The sequence below is a fragment of the Colias eurytheme genome, chromosome 11 (genome assembly GCF_061535395.1).
Source record: "Colias eurytheme isolate Ceu_HAF_F1 chromosome 11, ilColEury1 Martin Lab GWU primary, whole genome shotgun sequence".
NCBI lineage: Eukaryota > Metazoa > Arthropoda > Insecta > Lepidoptera > Pieridae > Colias > Colias eurytheme.
The window spans coordinates 6,349,240-6,365,140 of NC_142990.1; the positions used below are offsets into that span (position 1 = coordinate 6,349,240).

The 15,901-nt window shown below is 30.8% G+C and overlaps 2 protein-coding genes across 3 annotated transcripts; both read right to left on the bottom strand.

The window, feature by feature from the left end:
- Nucleotides 1-1,077: 1,077 nt before the first annotated feature.
- LOC149904632 (uncharacterized) lies at nt 1,078-6,144 on the bottom strand. 2 transcript variants are annotated; one of them, XM_090107459.1, is made up of 4 exons: nt 6,090-6,144; nt 3,774-3,928; nt 2,766-2,897; nt 1,078-2,644 (listed from the first exon to the last, which is right to left on the bottom strand). In XM_090107459.1, the coding sequence occupies exons 2-4, from the start codon at nt 3,919-3,921 to the stop codon at nt 1,347-1,349; spliced, it is 1,578 nt and encodes a 525-aa protein (XP_089963585.1). In that variant the 5' UTR covers nt 3,922-3,928; nt 6,090-6,144; the 3' UTR covers nt 1,078-1,346. The 2 variants fall into 2 exon arrangements, with proteins under 2 accessions (XP_089963585.1, XP_089963584.1); XM_090107458.1 differs by lacking the exon at nt 6,090-6,144 and adding an exon at nt 6,018-6,046.
- Nucleotides 6,145-13,721: 7,577 nt separating this feature from the next.
- On the bottom strand, nt 13,722-14,238 carry LOC149904633 (flexible cuticle protein 12-like). Its single transcript, XM_090106839.1, has 2 exons — nt 14,197-14,238; nt 13,722-14,117 (listed from the first exon to the last, which is right to left on the bottom strand). Exons 1-2 carry the CDS (start codon nt 14,203-14,205, stop codon nt 13,758-13,760), a joined length of 369 nt encoding a protein of 122 aa, XP_089962965.1. The 5' UTR covers nt 14,206-14,238; the 3' UTR covers nt 13,722-13,757.
- Nucleotides 14,239-15,901: the final 1,663 nt, after the last annotated feature.

Below are 15,901 nucleotides of genomic sequence, written 5' to 3' on the forward strand. Positions count from 1 at the left end.
TCTTATATATAAAATTCTCGTGTCACAATGTTAGTCTGCATACTTCTCCGAAACGGGTGGACCGATTCTCATGAAATTTTCTGTGCATATCGGGTAAGTCTGAGAATCGGCCAACATCTATTTTTCATATGTACCACGGGCGAAGCCGGGGCGGACCGCTAGTATTATATAAATAGAATACATAATCATACATATACTATGGCACAAAGACAAAAAAACAATATTTGATGACGAGCAAGCAAAACATCCTAACACCTAAAGAAAAATCGATCAGTGAAACAGATGTATGAATAATGCATCTGCCCCCTACCCCACTACGGGGACACGGGACTTCACTTTTTAAGCAAAACATAAAGTAAGGAAAAAAAATGAATGATAATAAAAAATAAAAAAATGTAACAAGTGGCAGTGTTGTGCGTGATAGGTGTATTCCCACCTTCATATTATGATTTTATCATTCAGCGCTAATTAACGCCATCTATAGTCAGAGGATATACTATGTATTAAAGCAGCTCACTATTCTGATTAAGCAGAGGCGGAGAGCGGCTTAAGCTCAATACCGCAATACGTATTGATTATTTCTTTATGATAATATTCAACAGATGGCAGCTTAATAAACCTTAGAACCTAATAAGTTTTATATTATTAGGAACAATAACTTGTTTATTTATTTATGAAATTCTTCATATAAAAAGAACATAAATCATGGCATTAGCAGTGAGAACATCGAATATTGTATATATTTAACTTAAGCATAAATAACTAAAATGCGAGGGTTATGAAGGATAAATAAGGAAAATAAATGAAATAAGCGATATTTATTTAAAAATATAACTTATGTATTTAATCTATCACATTATAGAATATTTAATGTTTAACGCCATTTATAATTTTAGCAGTATGTTGATTAAGGATATAATAATATTAAGTATTGCTTAAAGTTAGATATTTACGGATAATGGATACAAGAATTCAAAGTAGTTGTGTATTGAATGTAGATGCGCCTAGCTTTTTGTTACACGCAAAATTATATTTTGACATATTCACACATTTTCACATACACGTAAACACCACGTAAACATAGTTAATTATATTAACTTACATATTTGAGCACCAAAAAATATTGGCAGTAACAAATGGCAGTGATAATTATATGAATGATAAGAGTTACTATCTTATAAAACAATAAATTAATGTCCGTTTTATTTTTACTCGGAGCTGACCATCATTTCGTTATTATTTAAATAATAGACAACGTTGTGTTGTTTGTAAAATATTGAGAATTTTCAGTCTTCCCAGTACGAGGGATTGGTATCGTAGTTTATAATTTGCAGATATTCTTTATACTATTTTTGTTGCTTTGATTCAACTGGAAAATACAGCCACTTAAATTCATAACTCTTAAGCCCATATTTTGATTCCTTTTCTGTCTCAGGTTTTGGCACTTCATCAGATAATATATCAAGCACTTCTTGACTAATTTTTGGGCGGAATCCCTTTTCATCAGCTTCATAATCAACACGAGTTCTTACACCATTTCTGCCTGTTACATAATAATAACCTTGCTTTGCACCGTTGGCATAACCCTTCTCGAAATGTCCATGGAATCCAACCGTGTAATTAAATACATATAAAACTTGCTCCATATAATCTTTTGTGACGCCTTCTGGTAAGCCATCGCTTTCACCTGGGTTTTTGTGGTAAATATCTGTGTTCTTATCGACAATTTGCATTTGTGCTGAAATAAGCATAGGTTTTTCCGGCGGTATTTCAGGTAAATTCGTTGACTCTAATGCATTTTGATTTATTCCTGGCAATGCATTTTGGGGACCAACTAATCCAGATTCTGGTTCATATCTTTTTGGGTTACGGCTTCCTGAAAAACCTGTTGGGTTATTTTCAAATTTCGCTTTCGAATCATATGATTGTGATATTGGGTTTGCAAATTCATTTGGTTTCTGAGCATTTACTTGTGTGTCTGGTATTGTACCTGGATATGATGAAACGCCATTATTTCCTAAACCACTAGAATCTTGATTGATATTACTATTGAAATTAGATATTTGTTGATTTAATCCAACTGGTGAGGGAGCCACATTTCCATATGAAGGATTATTTTCCAACCCATATCCACTCTGTGACACACTTTGCGAATTCTGGACATTAGAATTGTAATCTTGAGGATATTGAGTATTAGGTCCATTGTTGAGTATTGGGTTGTTATTTGTACCATATGCGGGGTTATTTGGCTGTCCATTACTATACGTATTTTGGTTGTAATTATTGTTTTCTGTATTTTGTACGTTTTTATTTTGTTCATTATTAAAACTTGACAACGTTTCTGCTTGATTTCTTTGCGAATCATATGATTGTGATATTGGGTTTGCAAATTTAGGTGCTAATGTTGTCGTAGTTGGTAAGCTACAATGAGAGCATGATTTAACCGGTGACGCAGGTGGTAATTGGAACGTTGAAACTTTAGAATTTTTATCATTCTCAGGTCGAATGAATTCTGATTGAAGTTGTTGTTTTGCTTCATTCGTTGGAGTTGAAATTCTACTTGCTGATGCTGGTAAACTGTTCTGAGTATTTGGCAATGACAAAGAATGTCCTTGCCGAGCGTTTTGAGAAGCCGCCGAGGGATCTGTGAAATTTTATAAGTGTAATTTAATTAAAAATATTATTAGCCATTAAGACAATATTAATGAACCACTATAGAATTTAAAACTAAAACATATATTTACAACATAAAATTTAAAACTTACATGGTTTTACGCGGATATTTTTCATAGACAATATTTTGAACCGTCCTTGTTCATCAGTAGCGTACACAGTGACGTGATACACTCCATCTGCTGTTATAAATCCAAACTCTCCCATAATAATTCCATTCTCATCTGAAAATTTAATAGTCAAGTACGTTTTTTCATAAAAGCAGACAGATTTTTGAATAGAAATGTAGAGTTAGCTAGTATCTGTTAATAAATTCTATACTGTCTCAATTTAATAATAATTTTGAAGTCTTACAACAATTTTACTAACTACCTATTGGTGTGCTATTGGTGCCAGTCTGAACCACTAGATATATTTATATCATCATTAATTTTTTGTGCGACCTTGACCACCAGTATTCCATTTTCAGAATTTTGCCATTACATTTAGAACTTTACTTATTTACACACTTCAAGGCATGACGTGATTATGTCAGTATTTGAATAATCAAATTCATATACATCTAATTTTCCTATAGCATAATGCACGATATAGACCATATTACTTACTACACGTAATAAAATAAAGATATATGCACATTACATAAATTTTGTCATCACGATTTACAAATATTATCTCAGTTTATACTGCATAGTTACAAGTTAAAAATATGAAACTATTTGTCGAAAAGGTGGTCGCTTAGAGATTAATAAATTATAATATAAGTGTCTTCCTATGCTTAATTAAATAAACTTATGTATTTTGCATTTTTGTGAAAATGTCAAATAATCAATATTTGTTAAAAGTGTTAAAATGTTTTTGTAATAAATACTACATCTAAATTTAGCAATAAAGAAGTTTTTTTTATTTGATAAATCCATACATACGTGTCATCGTTTTTAATTGTTCATAATAAAGATTGACTATTTATAATATTGGCTCGTGGCGACGTCAAGTCTCAAAAAGCGAGTTATGACTTAATAGCTATGACTGAATCTAAATATATGATTATTTAACCCACAATCCGTATATGTGACCATGAACTTGCGTATGATATGTACCTTTTTTCTCGTGGCGATGCTGTTCGCCGTCTATAGAAAAACCGAATTCATAGGGCCTGTTCTCATCTGTAAACTTGTCCACCCCATTTACTTGAAGTGTTAGTCCAATGATACCCAGAATTAAAAGAAACCTCTTGGCCGCAGTCATGTTAAATCTGAAAAACAATGAGATAGTTGGTTAGCACTTAGCAGTGGTTCGCTTTTGCTCGATAAGAAATTGAATTGCATAAATAACGATAAAATTCTGTAAGTATGGTTGAAAATGTATTAAATTCTTAGACCGTATTTTAGCTTACAAGTAAAATGTATAGTTACAAATTACAATTGAATATTTTAACCTTAGATTTTAACATACTGTGGTCTGCGTGTATTTTTTCAAGAACGCACCATGAATGGCAAAATGTTAGTATGTTTCAACGGCAGTATATAATAACTACATACATATATATATTTACTATTTTGATTGAAGACGTTGCCGCGTTGTAGGTAAATGTGTCAATTTATTTATTTACGGTTATTGTTATATGTTTTTATAGCTTGCCTATGTTATTAAAATATTAATAAACTAGCTTCCGCCCGCGACTCCGTCCGCGCGGAAAAATTAAGATTTATTTTTTTCTACGTATTTTTCCGGGATAAAAAGTATCCTATTTTATGCCCAGGATAATAAGGTATAATTATACCAAGTTTCATCGAAATCGAACCGTTAGTTTTCACGTGATGCCTTCACATACAGACAGACAGACAGACAGACAGACAGACAAAAATTTTTTTTATCATATATTTGGGTCTGGTATCGATCCAGTAACACCCCCTACTATTTATTTTTTCAATATTTTCAATGTACAGAATTGACCCTTCTACAGATTTATTATATGTAGGTATAGATATATAATATTGTGAATTACATAATAATATTGTATGCTATGTAGCTATAGTAAAAACATGAATGTTCTTTAGTTTTGATCTTAATATCTTTGTATGTACCATGTTTTTATGCAATAAATGATTTATTTATTTATTTATTTATTTATAGCGAAGTATTCCAAAGTTATACTGTGGTAATGTTATCAAATGAATACCAAATCAAATTATTTCTTTTTTTGTCTGCATGGTTGCTTTATTCTTTAGTAGGTTCTTATTTTCTTAAAAGTAGATATTTCATCAACAGTAATAATGATTTTGTTATAGTGATTATGACATGGACAGAATACCTAAGCAATGGTAAGAATTGCAAATAATAGCACTTTACAGCCATCTGTAATAATTATATTTTGTAAAATAGAGTTGTAAGGCTGCGATATAAATGAAGTACATATATTAATTTGCATAGTTTGGGTATTCGAGTATACGATAAGATGTTGTCATACTTCTTAGTGTTATAACTGTTTCTGTCAATAATGTATGGGCACCACGGTACATTTAAGACAAATAAATAGCTATCCTTGGAGGATACTTTTCTTTGTAGGTACATATAAAAATATGACATTTATTGATCCAAACTTCTATAAATTTCACCTCGATTCTAACAATACAATCTGTTATTAATCAAAGGATGAGTATTATTATGTAAATTTAGGAAAATTTATATATTTTGCTAGTCTGGTAACTTGTATAAAAAGAAGTTATAACTACCTATTAATTATATTATATGTCAAAATTGACTATTTCTGTAATAAACAATCAACTTTATTGTTGTAATTTAAAGGTTAATACAATGAATTTGTTGTAATTTTGTAATTCTTTCAAAAATATTTTATTTTTATGCCTCATGAATTGCAAATTAGAAGATTACCTTGGCCATCGGAAGAAATTGATTGTACAATATAACTTGTAAATATATTTTAAACTTCCGCCTTAAGTAATTATGTATTGCAAATAAATATTATTTATTTAGCAAAATTATTAAAAATATTAAATTATATGTAATGTTCTAAAGTGCAAAAATATTATTAAATTTACAACTACATAAGTTTAACCAATAATTAACTTAATTAATTGTACATTATTTTTATTTATTTGCATACGTATATGAACTATTTATCTAAACCAAAAAACGTAACACTCTGGACAAAAAAGGAGCAGAGTGTACGCATGTAAATGTTATATGAATCAAACAAAAAGTTATTAACGTTAATTTTAAATTAGCATATGACAATTAATGTTCTACGATACAAAATATAATCTATTCATCGTCAACTAATATTTGAAATAGATAAAATTTTTAGACATCAAAAGACTTACCGCTTACGCGAATAATTAAGCATTAAAACTATAGTTTATCCTATTGTATGAAATAATTTTTATGTTTTTTACCTTATATATTGTATAAAAACATAAGCGCCCGCATGCGGCCTATTGCGCAAATGTCCGCACAAGACTGCGCCGATACTTTGGCAAACGTAATTTATTAACTCATCCGTGAGATCTGATCTAAAGGTATTCACTACGATTAAAAAAATATTGATTTTACTCAATCAATGCTGTATTACAGCAGATTATGGTTATAAATATAGCGCGGATGTGTGAGTGATAATAGATTGTGTACACTTGTGTTCACAATTAATCAAATTAAAGTAATCGAATTTCTATGAGTAATTATGTTTATTTATTAGAGCATACTAATCTATTTACCTAATAAAAATAATATTATATGGCGATCGTGTTAAAATAAAATAAGAAAAACTAAACTTAGGAAAGTAAAGTAGGTACTTATTTATTTTCAGATTCTGTTTTTGTTGATTTTCTTGAGTTTGAAGATTGAAAAAAATTAGACGAGTTATATTTACAATATATACAATTTTAATTTATTAAATTTGAAAATAAGATCTGATTACCAAGGCAATTTTATTCGTGTAAATGTGCAATACGCCGAACTCTACTGGTGATTGAGATGCAGTAGCAAATGCTTCAAGAAATAAAGTGGGAAATCATAAATGTTATGTTGATTACTAAATAGTAAATACATGAATCCTTAAAATTATTATATACCAGTGATTATGGTAGTGGTGCTTTCGAAGAGATCGCTAAGTTTTCAAATTAATTGTCAAACTTACCATTTATAAGCTACTAGATTTCCGCCCGCGGCTTCGCCCGCGTTTTCAAAGGAAAACCCGCATAGTTCCCGTTCCCGTGGGATTTCCGGGATAAAACCTATCCTCTGTGTTAATCTAAGTTACCCTCTATATGTGTGCTAAATTTCATTGTAATCGGTTCAGTAGTTTTTACGTGAAAGAGTAACAAACATCCATACATCCATACATCCATATACATCCATACATCCATACATCCATATACATCCATACATCCATACTTACAAACTTTCGCCTTTATAAAAGTATTAAGATATAAAATTAACAATAATTATTGTGGTCAAGCGCTTCCCTATCGACAATACAAAAAAACCTAGTGATTTATTTATTTATTTATTTATTTATTTCTAAAAGGTACCTTACAGCTAAACATAAATTAAATAGAACATTATACAATACTATACGCCAATTACAAGGTACACCAATAACAATACGATACAGTGTGATAAGCCCGGTTAAGCTGTAAGCTGTAGCCTTCTGGGCTAACAGTGACACAACACTTAAAACCTAATTCAGTGAAGTATTATTAGGTACCCGAAAATTTTTTCGGTGTACTATTATTGAAAACATAAAAATACATTAGGGCTCACTTATCTCGCTCTGATTATTTTGTTTAATATAAGACATCGTAGGCGCTATGTTTTGTACTTTTATTTATGTCAAAATTATTTATAAGAAGAAAAAAACAAGTCATTAAAAAATATTATAATATTTTTTTACGCGAGTACGTGAGTATTGTTTGAAAATTTTAGGTAGGTGACGTTTTCATAATTTGCTTCTTTATTTTTATAAATAGTAAAAAAGTAAAAAAAAAACTTAAACCCAACTACGACAAAAAACGGCGCTGAAAAAGTATAAACCAAGATTTTCAGAATACTGAACTGAACAAATCACCGACGCTAATATTAAAAGAAAAGCTACATTGACCACAATTATATAATTTCAATATAACGTATTGAATAAATTGATAAAGGTCAGTGTGTAATGTATTGAGTGTTTAATGTTTATTTTACAATTACCGAGACAAATCAAGGTTGAAATTTAGGAATTGATAGTAGATACGGACAATTTTTGTAAACTTTACTATATTTTGTTGAGAAGGTTAAAAATAAACCATTACTCAACAAATATATATTTGATTCGGTTGGCAATATGTAGCGGTGTAATTACTGTTGAGTTATTATTTGTGACGACCAATGACGCAATGATGCATTGATTTCTTGTTTTGACAATTTTTTAGAGAATCTCTAAGGCCAATAGCGCGTCATACGTGTGTTTTATGTGGATTTACTATAATTTTAATATTTTAATGATTCCTTGATATATGTGTATGAATTGTAAAAATGTTATGAGACTTTATATTTCTAAACGCTTACAAGTTATAGTATCAATATAAAATATAGGTATTAATTTCTATTGAAAGTTGAATACTTACACTAAATTTTTTCGACTTTAATTTTATTTTAGCATAACTACTATATTTTGTACAATAATAATTAAAATCGTGAGCAGTGATCGTAGGCATTAGTACAAATGCTTATTATTTAAGAAGGTCTGGTCCTTTCTAGTACATATTATGCGCATGTAAATTTTATAGAAACGTAACTAGTATTATACATAGAAACATAGTATTGGCCGATACTTCAAATTTAAGAAAAATATCTATTTAAATGATAATAATGGAAAGCTCTTATTTTTATTATCATCTGATTTATTTCATCAGTACCTCTACCATGAGTTGACATAGTTAAATCGTCTGACCTAACTACAATTATAGTAAATGTGAATATTTGTGTATATATTTTTGTACCTAGATTATTTTATGATTGGCGAGTATTTTTATATTTTGTATTAATTCCATAATTAATGATTAATTCCTTGTTTATGGTATTATTATAAGTTATATTATATAAGCTGATCGAATGCTTTATATGTTAACAAAGGTTAAGTGCTTCACGTAATTAAATTATTGTACAATAATGATAAATTACTCCAGGAAGCTTTACAAGGATGTGCGATTAAAATATGTTAAAAATATACTACTACGGCTGTTTGCCGTAGACTGTAAGAGGATAGTGACATATATTGCATACTCGTAAGCGATCTGAATGAGACTTGTATGCAATATAATTTTTAATGAATATTATTTTTATTATACATAGAAGTGAATCTTCTTAGGCGCGTTGAGAGTAAAATTTCAAGGCCGTTACCGAATACCGTCACATGATAGAGTAAAGCGACGATTTTGGTACCTTTGAATCTTGCCAAAGAAATTTCACTTCTGACTCGTGTGCTCGGAACACACGCTCTTTTTTGATTTTATAGTACATATACACAAAAGGGGCATTTCGCATCCTCAACCAAAATAGATTTGGTTTTTTCAAAGCTTTTATCACAGATTTTACCATCCTCAATCGACTATAATTAGGAGCTCTCTGTCAATTTTCTGGCATTAATTTTAATTGCAATTATTTGTATTTGCATGATATAACACGAAAAATTCCATTATGTATAATATACCATCCAGATAATGTTGTTATTTTAAATCCGTTTATAAATATATAGAGCAGTATTGAAGTGCTTCATGAAGATACTATTGAAGAACTAAATAAATAGCATAGCTGCAAAGTATCGAATATTAAGTTTCCGCTTGACATCATTTGTTTGAGTTATAATTTTAAGTTACGGTTCTTGTGCATATAATGTGTTATTTATGACAAATAATTTAGCTCAACCGATGTTGTCAATGTAACGATGAAACTGTATTTAAAGGAAAAACGAACTCTATCATTAGGTATGTAGCTAAATAAGTAAATATTAATAGAATATAGAAAAAAGTTTCTATTTAATGATATAGGTGAATACACTAAGTACAGTTAGTTCGATATTTATAACATAATATATTACAATACGAATAAGATGCGTGAAGTTAATGCAATATAGGAAATCAATTTAGTCACGAGAATCCCCATAGACATCACGTTTTGTTATAAATTATTATTTTGTTTACAAAATTGTAGCATTTTTATAGGTGTAGTTGTTAAATGACACAATAATTCTATAAAACATACATTATTGCACATCCTATTAATAATATTATAAATGTGAAAGTTTGTATGGATGTATGGATGTATGGATGTATGGATGTTTGTTACTCTTTCACGTAAAAACTACGGAACCGATTACAATGAAATTTAGCACACATATAGAGGGTAACTTGGATTAACACATAGGATAGGTTTTATCCCGGAAATCCCACGGGAACGGGAACTATGCGGGTTTTCCTTTGAAAACGCGGGCGAAGCCGCGGGCGGAAATCTAGTAGTTTATAATGCATTTTATTATTATTTAAATGAAAATTAGATACTTAGCACATTCTTACCATCATACACACATCAACAAAGTCTAGGGATATTTAGTATCGTACAAATATTTAAAAATCTATGAAGAATTATGTGATATTGTAAATGAAAGAATTATAGCTCATGTAAAGGTCAGGTAACATAATATAATGTGTGAATATTAAGAGCGAATAAAACCATGTAAATCAAAGCAGTATTTACCAAAAATTCATATGTAAGTAGGTATATTATAAAAATACCCGTTAGCTATATCATCATCACTATCACTACATAGTATAAAACAAAGTCGCTTTCCCTGTCCCTATGTCCCTATGTCCCTTTGTACGCTTAAATCTTTGAAACTACGCAACGGATTTTGATGCGGTTTTTTTCAATAGATAGAGTGATTCAAGAGGAAGGTTTATATGTATAATAACATCCATTAAATAGTGGAGAAGTACTGTTATTTTTGAGGTTTCTAATGTGATGTCGTAAAAAATTACATTTTTTCCGCTTACATTGCAAACGCAGGCTGAACCCTACGAGTTTTATCAAAATAATGTACTAATTATTATACACATTGAAAAGGTCTACAGAAAAGTCCGTGATGGTATATTTCTATCTCTTATGGATAACCCACAATAACTTTTTTTTTGTCATTTACTTTTTACGACAAATAATGGCTAATTTTCGATGCGATTTTAACCAATACAGCATTAATCCTTAACCAATTAAATACCTTGAATACATTGTTCATTTAATATAGATCTATATGGCCCGTTACACCGTATGATTTAAGTGAATATTTTCGAAGATATTACAGATTTAAAAATTGCGGGACGTAGCGTTTGCAGCGGTACCGGCTGGCCGCCCGGCTATCTATTTTATACCCGTGCGAAGCCGGAGCGCGCCACTGTTTTTATATGTACAACGTTCACAGTTTTTCTGTAGTGTATTTAGTATCAGCATTGCACCCGTGCGAAGCCGGGGCGGGTCGCTAGTAACTAGATATATAAAGCTAGCCTTAACTGTTGTTTGCAAGAAGAAGAGTTAAAAGTTTATGATAACGATTTTTAAACTTTTACCTTTTGTAAGTACCTATTTCAATAGTTAAAGCTCTCAATAGCATGTAAACATTAACAAAAATAACAATAAACAACTAACAACATTCACTATGTGATGAATGTTATTGTGCCCCTCAATTTGGGTAAAGAAAGTAAGTAGTTATTTTTTAATAAAACCATCATAAATTGATAATTGAAGGCGAAATCTCCTTCGATCTCCGCGATGGCGACTCGTAAATTAGCAAATACAGCGCTGGCATTGATGGTTACCAAGTGGAAAGCAGCCACCCTTTGAAAGCACCAGAACCCATAAAACCTATTGAAGTTGTTAGCATAATAATTTACCGACACCCGAACAAATAAACAGTTAAGTATACCTACCTATGATATTTTATTTTTCTTACTTTCATATGTAAATACTAAATAGTAAAGTCACATTGTAATGCACAATTATAATTAATGATTATTTTTGCAATTTAATTTTATTTTACATTTTACAAAAAATACTGACATTTTTCATTGAAGTCAGACTTAAAGCAATGTTTAAGTGCAAAAAAAAACATATAATTTATCACTTCTTATCAATATAGTAAATGTATGCTAATGCAATTTATATCATACACTAAATCTAAAGTATAATTAGAATTGAAAAACAAAAAATGAACACAATATATCTAATATTATTCTATATACTTACATTTATTATTAAAAACAATGAATTTTGAATTTCACGTTACACTGAGCTTTCCATCAGCTTCATGAAAATAATTTGAGTAGTTCAAAAATACCTACTGATCGTAATAAAGGTTTGTCAGAGAATAATTGCAATTAAATACGAACAGGCGGATGCAGATATCAATATTTAACGCCTTTCAAAAAAATTCAATCGTTATACAATGGTATATTATTATTTATTACAGTTTTGTACCAATCGTCTACAAAATAAATAGGAACTATAAAATGGTGCGCTTTTTGTGGTTATTCTAACAAAAATGATGTTCATAGAATACATCTATATCTCTATTATATATATCTATTATCTATGATATGTCTTTTTTTTAAACTAAACTTCTCTGTAACGTACCTTCGTAAGTGCTCAGAAATTAAAATTATTTATTACACCTACTTTCATAAACCTTTTCTATAAGGGTCACCGATGGAATACTATTAATATAATAAACGATTATTTGATAAATTGACGATAAAAATGCGTTGTTCCAACCTACATATTATGTATAATTCCCGAATTACAAGACAGTTGCAAAGCCAATTATAAAATTGAAATTCTTTAACGCTGCATTTAGATCAAATGAGTGAATTAAAATTTTAACCCCAATATGTCAAATAATTTTAGTGTATACAGGCGTAGAACATTCTTTCGATGTTCTTAGTTCGTTAGAAAAAAATATATGCAATGTTCTAAAACTGAACAACACTGAATACGAGTTTACTCGAAATTTAAGAGTATACTCGTATTCAGTGTTGTCTTTAAGAGTTTAATAGATCACGAAAGAATGCTCTTGATCTAGCTCTAGCTCGATGTTTGTTTGCTGTAAATGCACTGTAAGAAGATCCAACATATTTCATGACGATTATCCTCATTAAAAGAGACATTTCATATATTCTGTGTGATTGAGTTTATAACGAACTAGCAATGACCTGCGGTTTCACCCGCATAGATAGCGATATCGTGACAGTGAAAAGTCTACTATTATAGGTTGGACTATAGGTTTAATTTTTAAGCACATGAAAACCACCTTCACCCCATATTTTCTGTAGATGGCATGTAGATGGACACTTTCAAAAATTCGTTATATCTTTTGAATGGATTATCCAATTTTTTTAATTTAAAAAGTATTATGCTGATATTGAAAGAGTCTATAATAAAACATCATTTAATGGGATAAGGATTAATATGTATTGTGTATCGATAACATGGTTTGATTACTGTCGGCACTTCTATTTACTTTGAAAACGTAAAAAACTTGTTGTAGTAACATAACTACTGAAGATGGACATATTATGGTATCGCGGACTTTCTTGTAGATATTGATCCATTCTATAATACCGTAGAATATTTTTTGTTCTATTTTCAATAGATTCCGCAGTTCACGTGATGACAGAACTTTTATTAAATTATTTTTTGCACCTTGGGTTACATTATTGCATTTTTGGTAATGATATCTATTTTTTTTGAAAATGCAATATAGCCTATCCTATGTTGCTAAGTGAAGATGCAGCTTTCTACTGGTGAAAGAATTTTTGAAATCGGTCCATTAGTTTATGGTTGAAAACCATACATACATACATAATTACAAACCTTTCCTCTTTATTAGTATAGATAAATAATATATTCAGTTTATAAATTTATTCAAATAAATCTACATATTTATTTTTTATAATTTATTTTTTTTTAATTTAAAATATTATAAATGATCACTGTATATTTAATTCCGTATCGTCAAATCAAGCGCTTTCACTGGCAACTTAACCCTGGACAGGTTCTGGTGCTACCAGGGGGTGGTTGGTCTCAGAGTGGTAGCCGTCGATACCCGCGCTCCATTTGGTGATGTACAGTTCACCGTCATCACCGATGTATGAGACCTCGCCCTCAGTGACGAGCACGTATCCTCCCCTCCCTGTGGGCACGAGGTGACCTCGCTCGGAGACCACAGTTCCCTCAGCTGTCACGTAGCGCAGCGCGAACTGACCGTACTGGTCATGCACCTCCTCATGCTCCAGGGCTGGAAGTTGTCTTCGAGCGATCACTTTTTCCGTCTCCGGATCGTTTTCGTAGTGGTATGGCGCGCAAAGAGCGACTGCCACGAGCGCTGATAGTGCGATGTACTGTAAAAAGTGTTATCATTAGAAAAAATACAATTATTAAAATAAGATTAAAAATTCATTTCAAATAAAATGTACTTACCAATTTCATAGTGAAATTATTGTTGTATTGCACACTGTGAGATACTCGTACAAATTGATGCAAATTTATAAATCACTTTATTTTTATATAATTCTTAATGAATTAATTAGGAGCTTGATCATATACCTAAGTGTTCATTAAAATTAGAATTCCTTTAGTTTGCAACACTAGCCAAACTTGACCTATATTGTATATTACTATTAATTATTATTTATTTTATTCGTATATAAAAGTGGGAATAAAAAATGAATTTTGTTAAAGTGACATAAGGGCATGCCGCATGACGTGTGATGTATAATTAGGCATATTTAACCAAAATCGGTTCATCCATTTATTATACCTAGGTATATTATAGGGGTAAAAGTGAGAATGAAAAAACGCATGTTGTCAAATATACCCAATTGACATATCTAATGAAAGTACAAGTACAGTTAGAAGTACAGTTAGTATTATTTTTATTCAATTCGGTAAATCCATTTATTGAATAATCAAAATATGTGGTCAAATAATATACTCAAGCGGCATATCAAAATATGAACGGGCAACGTGTGAATTACAATTATCTAGTTATGTTTTATCAAAATCGGTTCATCCGTTTATTACATATAGGGCACTTTAGGGGTGATAGTGGGGACAAATAAACCAAATGTAGCATGTCAAACGACAGGATATAACGTACAAGTAGGTACAAGTAGGTACAATTAGACATGGCTTACATCAAAATCGGTTTTGCGATTTACTAGGGGTGGAAAGGGAAGGGTTGAAAGTTTGTGTAAGAAGAGGGGATATGGGAGCGGAAGGATAGACACACTCTGGAAATTTCAAGCTGGACTCAAAGTCACATAGCCATGGCCTTTGGCAATTTTTGAAATGAAAACTTCTTTAGCGGCGTTGGGTATAAAATCTTAAACTCGCGTCAGGACACGTGGCCTGATCGAAAAAGCGTAAGACGGACTTATTTTTTTTAGCCCTTATATTCCATGCGTAAGACGGATACCATTCCAAAATATCAAATAAGCTGAACGTTAATAATCAAGTTTTCACTTCTGCCGGCACTCCCGGAGTGCAACCCAAGTGCAACCCGTCTTTTTTTTTTGTAAATACATTTGTGCACGGTTACGGCCTAACTTAAAAGATGTCAAGGAGAAAAAAACTTATAGAAGTTATAGATAATACCTATCACGAACACACCGACATAATATCAACACACATGCAAACTTTTGCAATTATAAAATTTATTTGATGTAGGAATGTAGGTAATATTATGGATGTAGAAAAAAAAAGGAATAAATAATTTTGCTTACAAACTTCCCAGCGATTCTTCGTTGCCTTGAGGTTTTTTTTTTTTTTTTTTAAATAATATGACATAATCAAATGAAATTTTACGTAAATTTCGAATTTCGATCGAAACTCTCTTTCTTGATTTTCGATATACGTCAAGAAGCTTATCTATATCTAATACACTGGAGATTTCAGTATGAACATAAAGGGATAAAAAACATACAGGCGTCATTCAACGTCATATTTTCTTGTTACAAGTTAATGTTCATACCACAGAATAAATAATAGTAGCTAAACGCTACAGAATGGACACTCTTCGCCTCCCGCCAAAATTAAACACTTACCTCCCCCGCACGATCAGTCTAAAAATGATCCATATTTTTCTACTGGGACGATACGCAACGAAGATTGACAACATTAATCA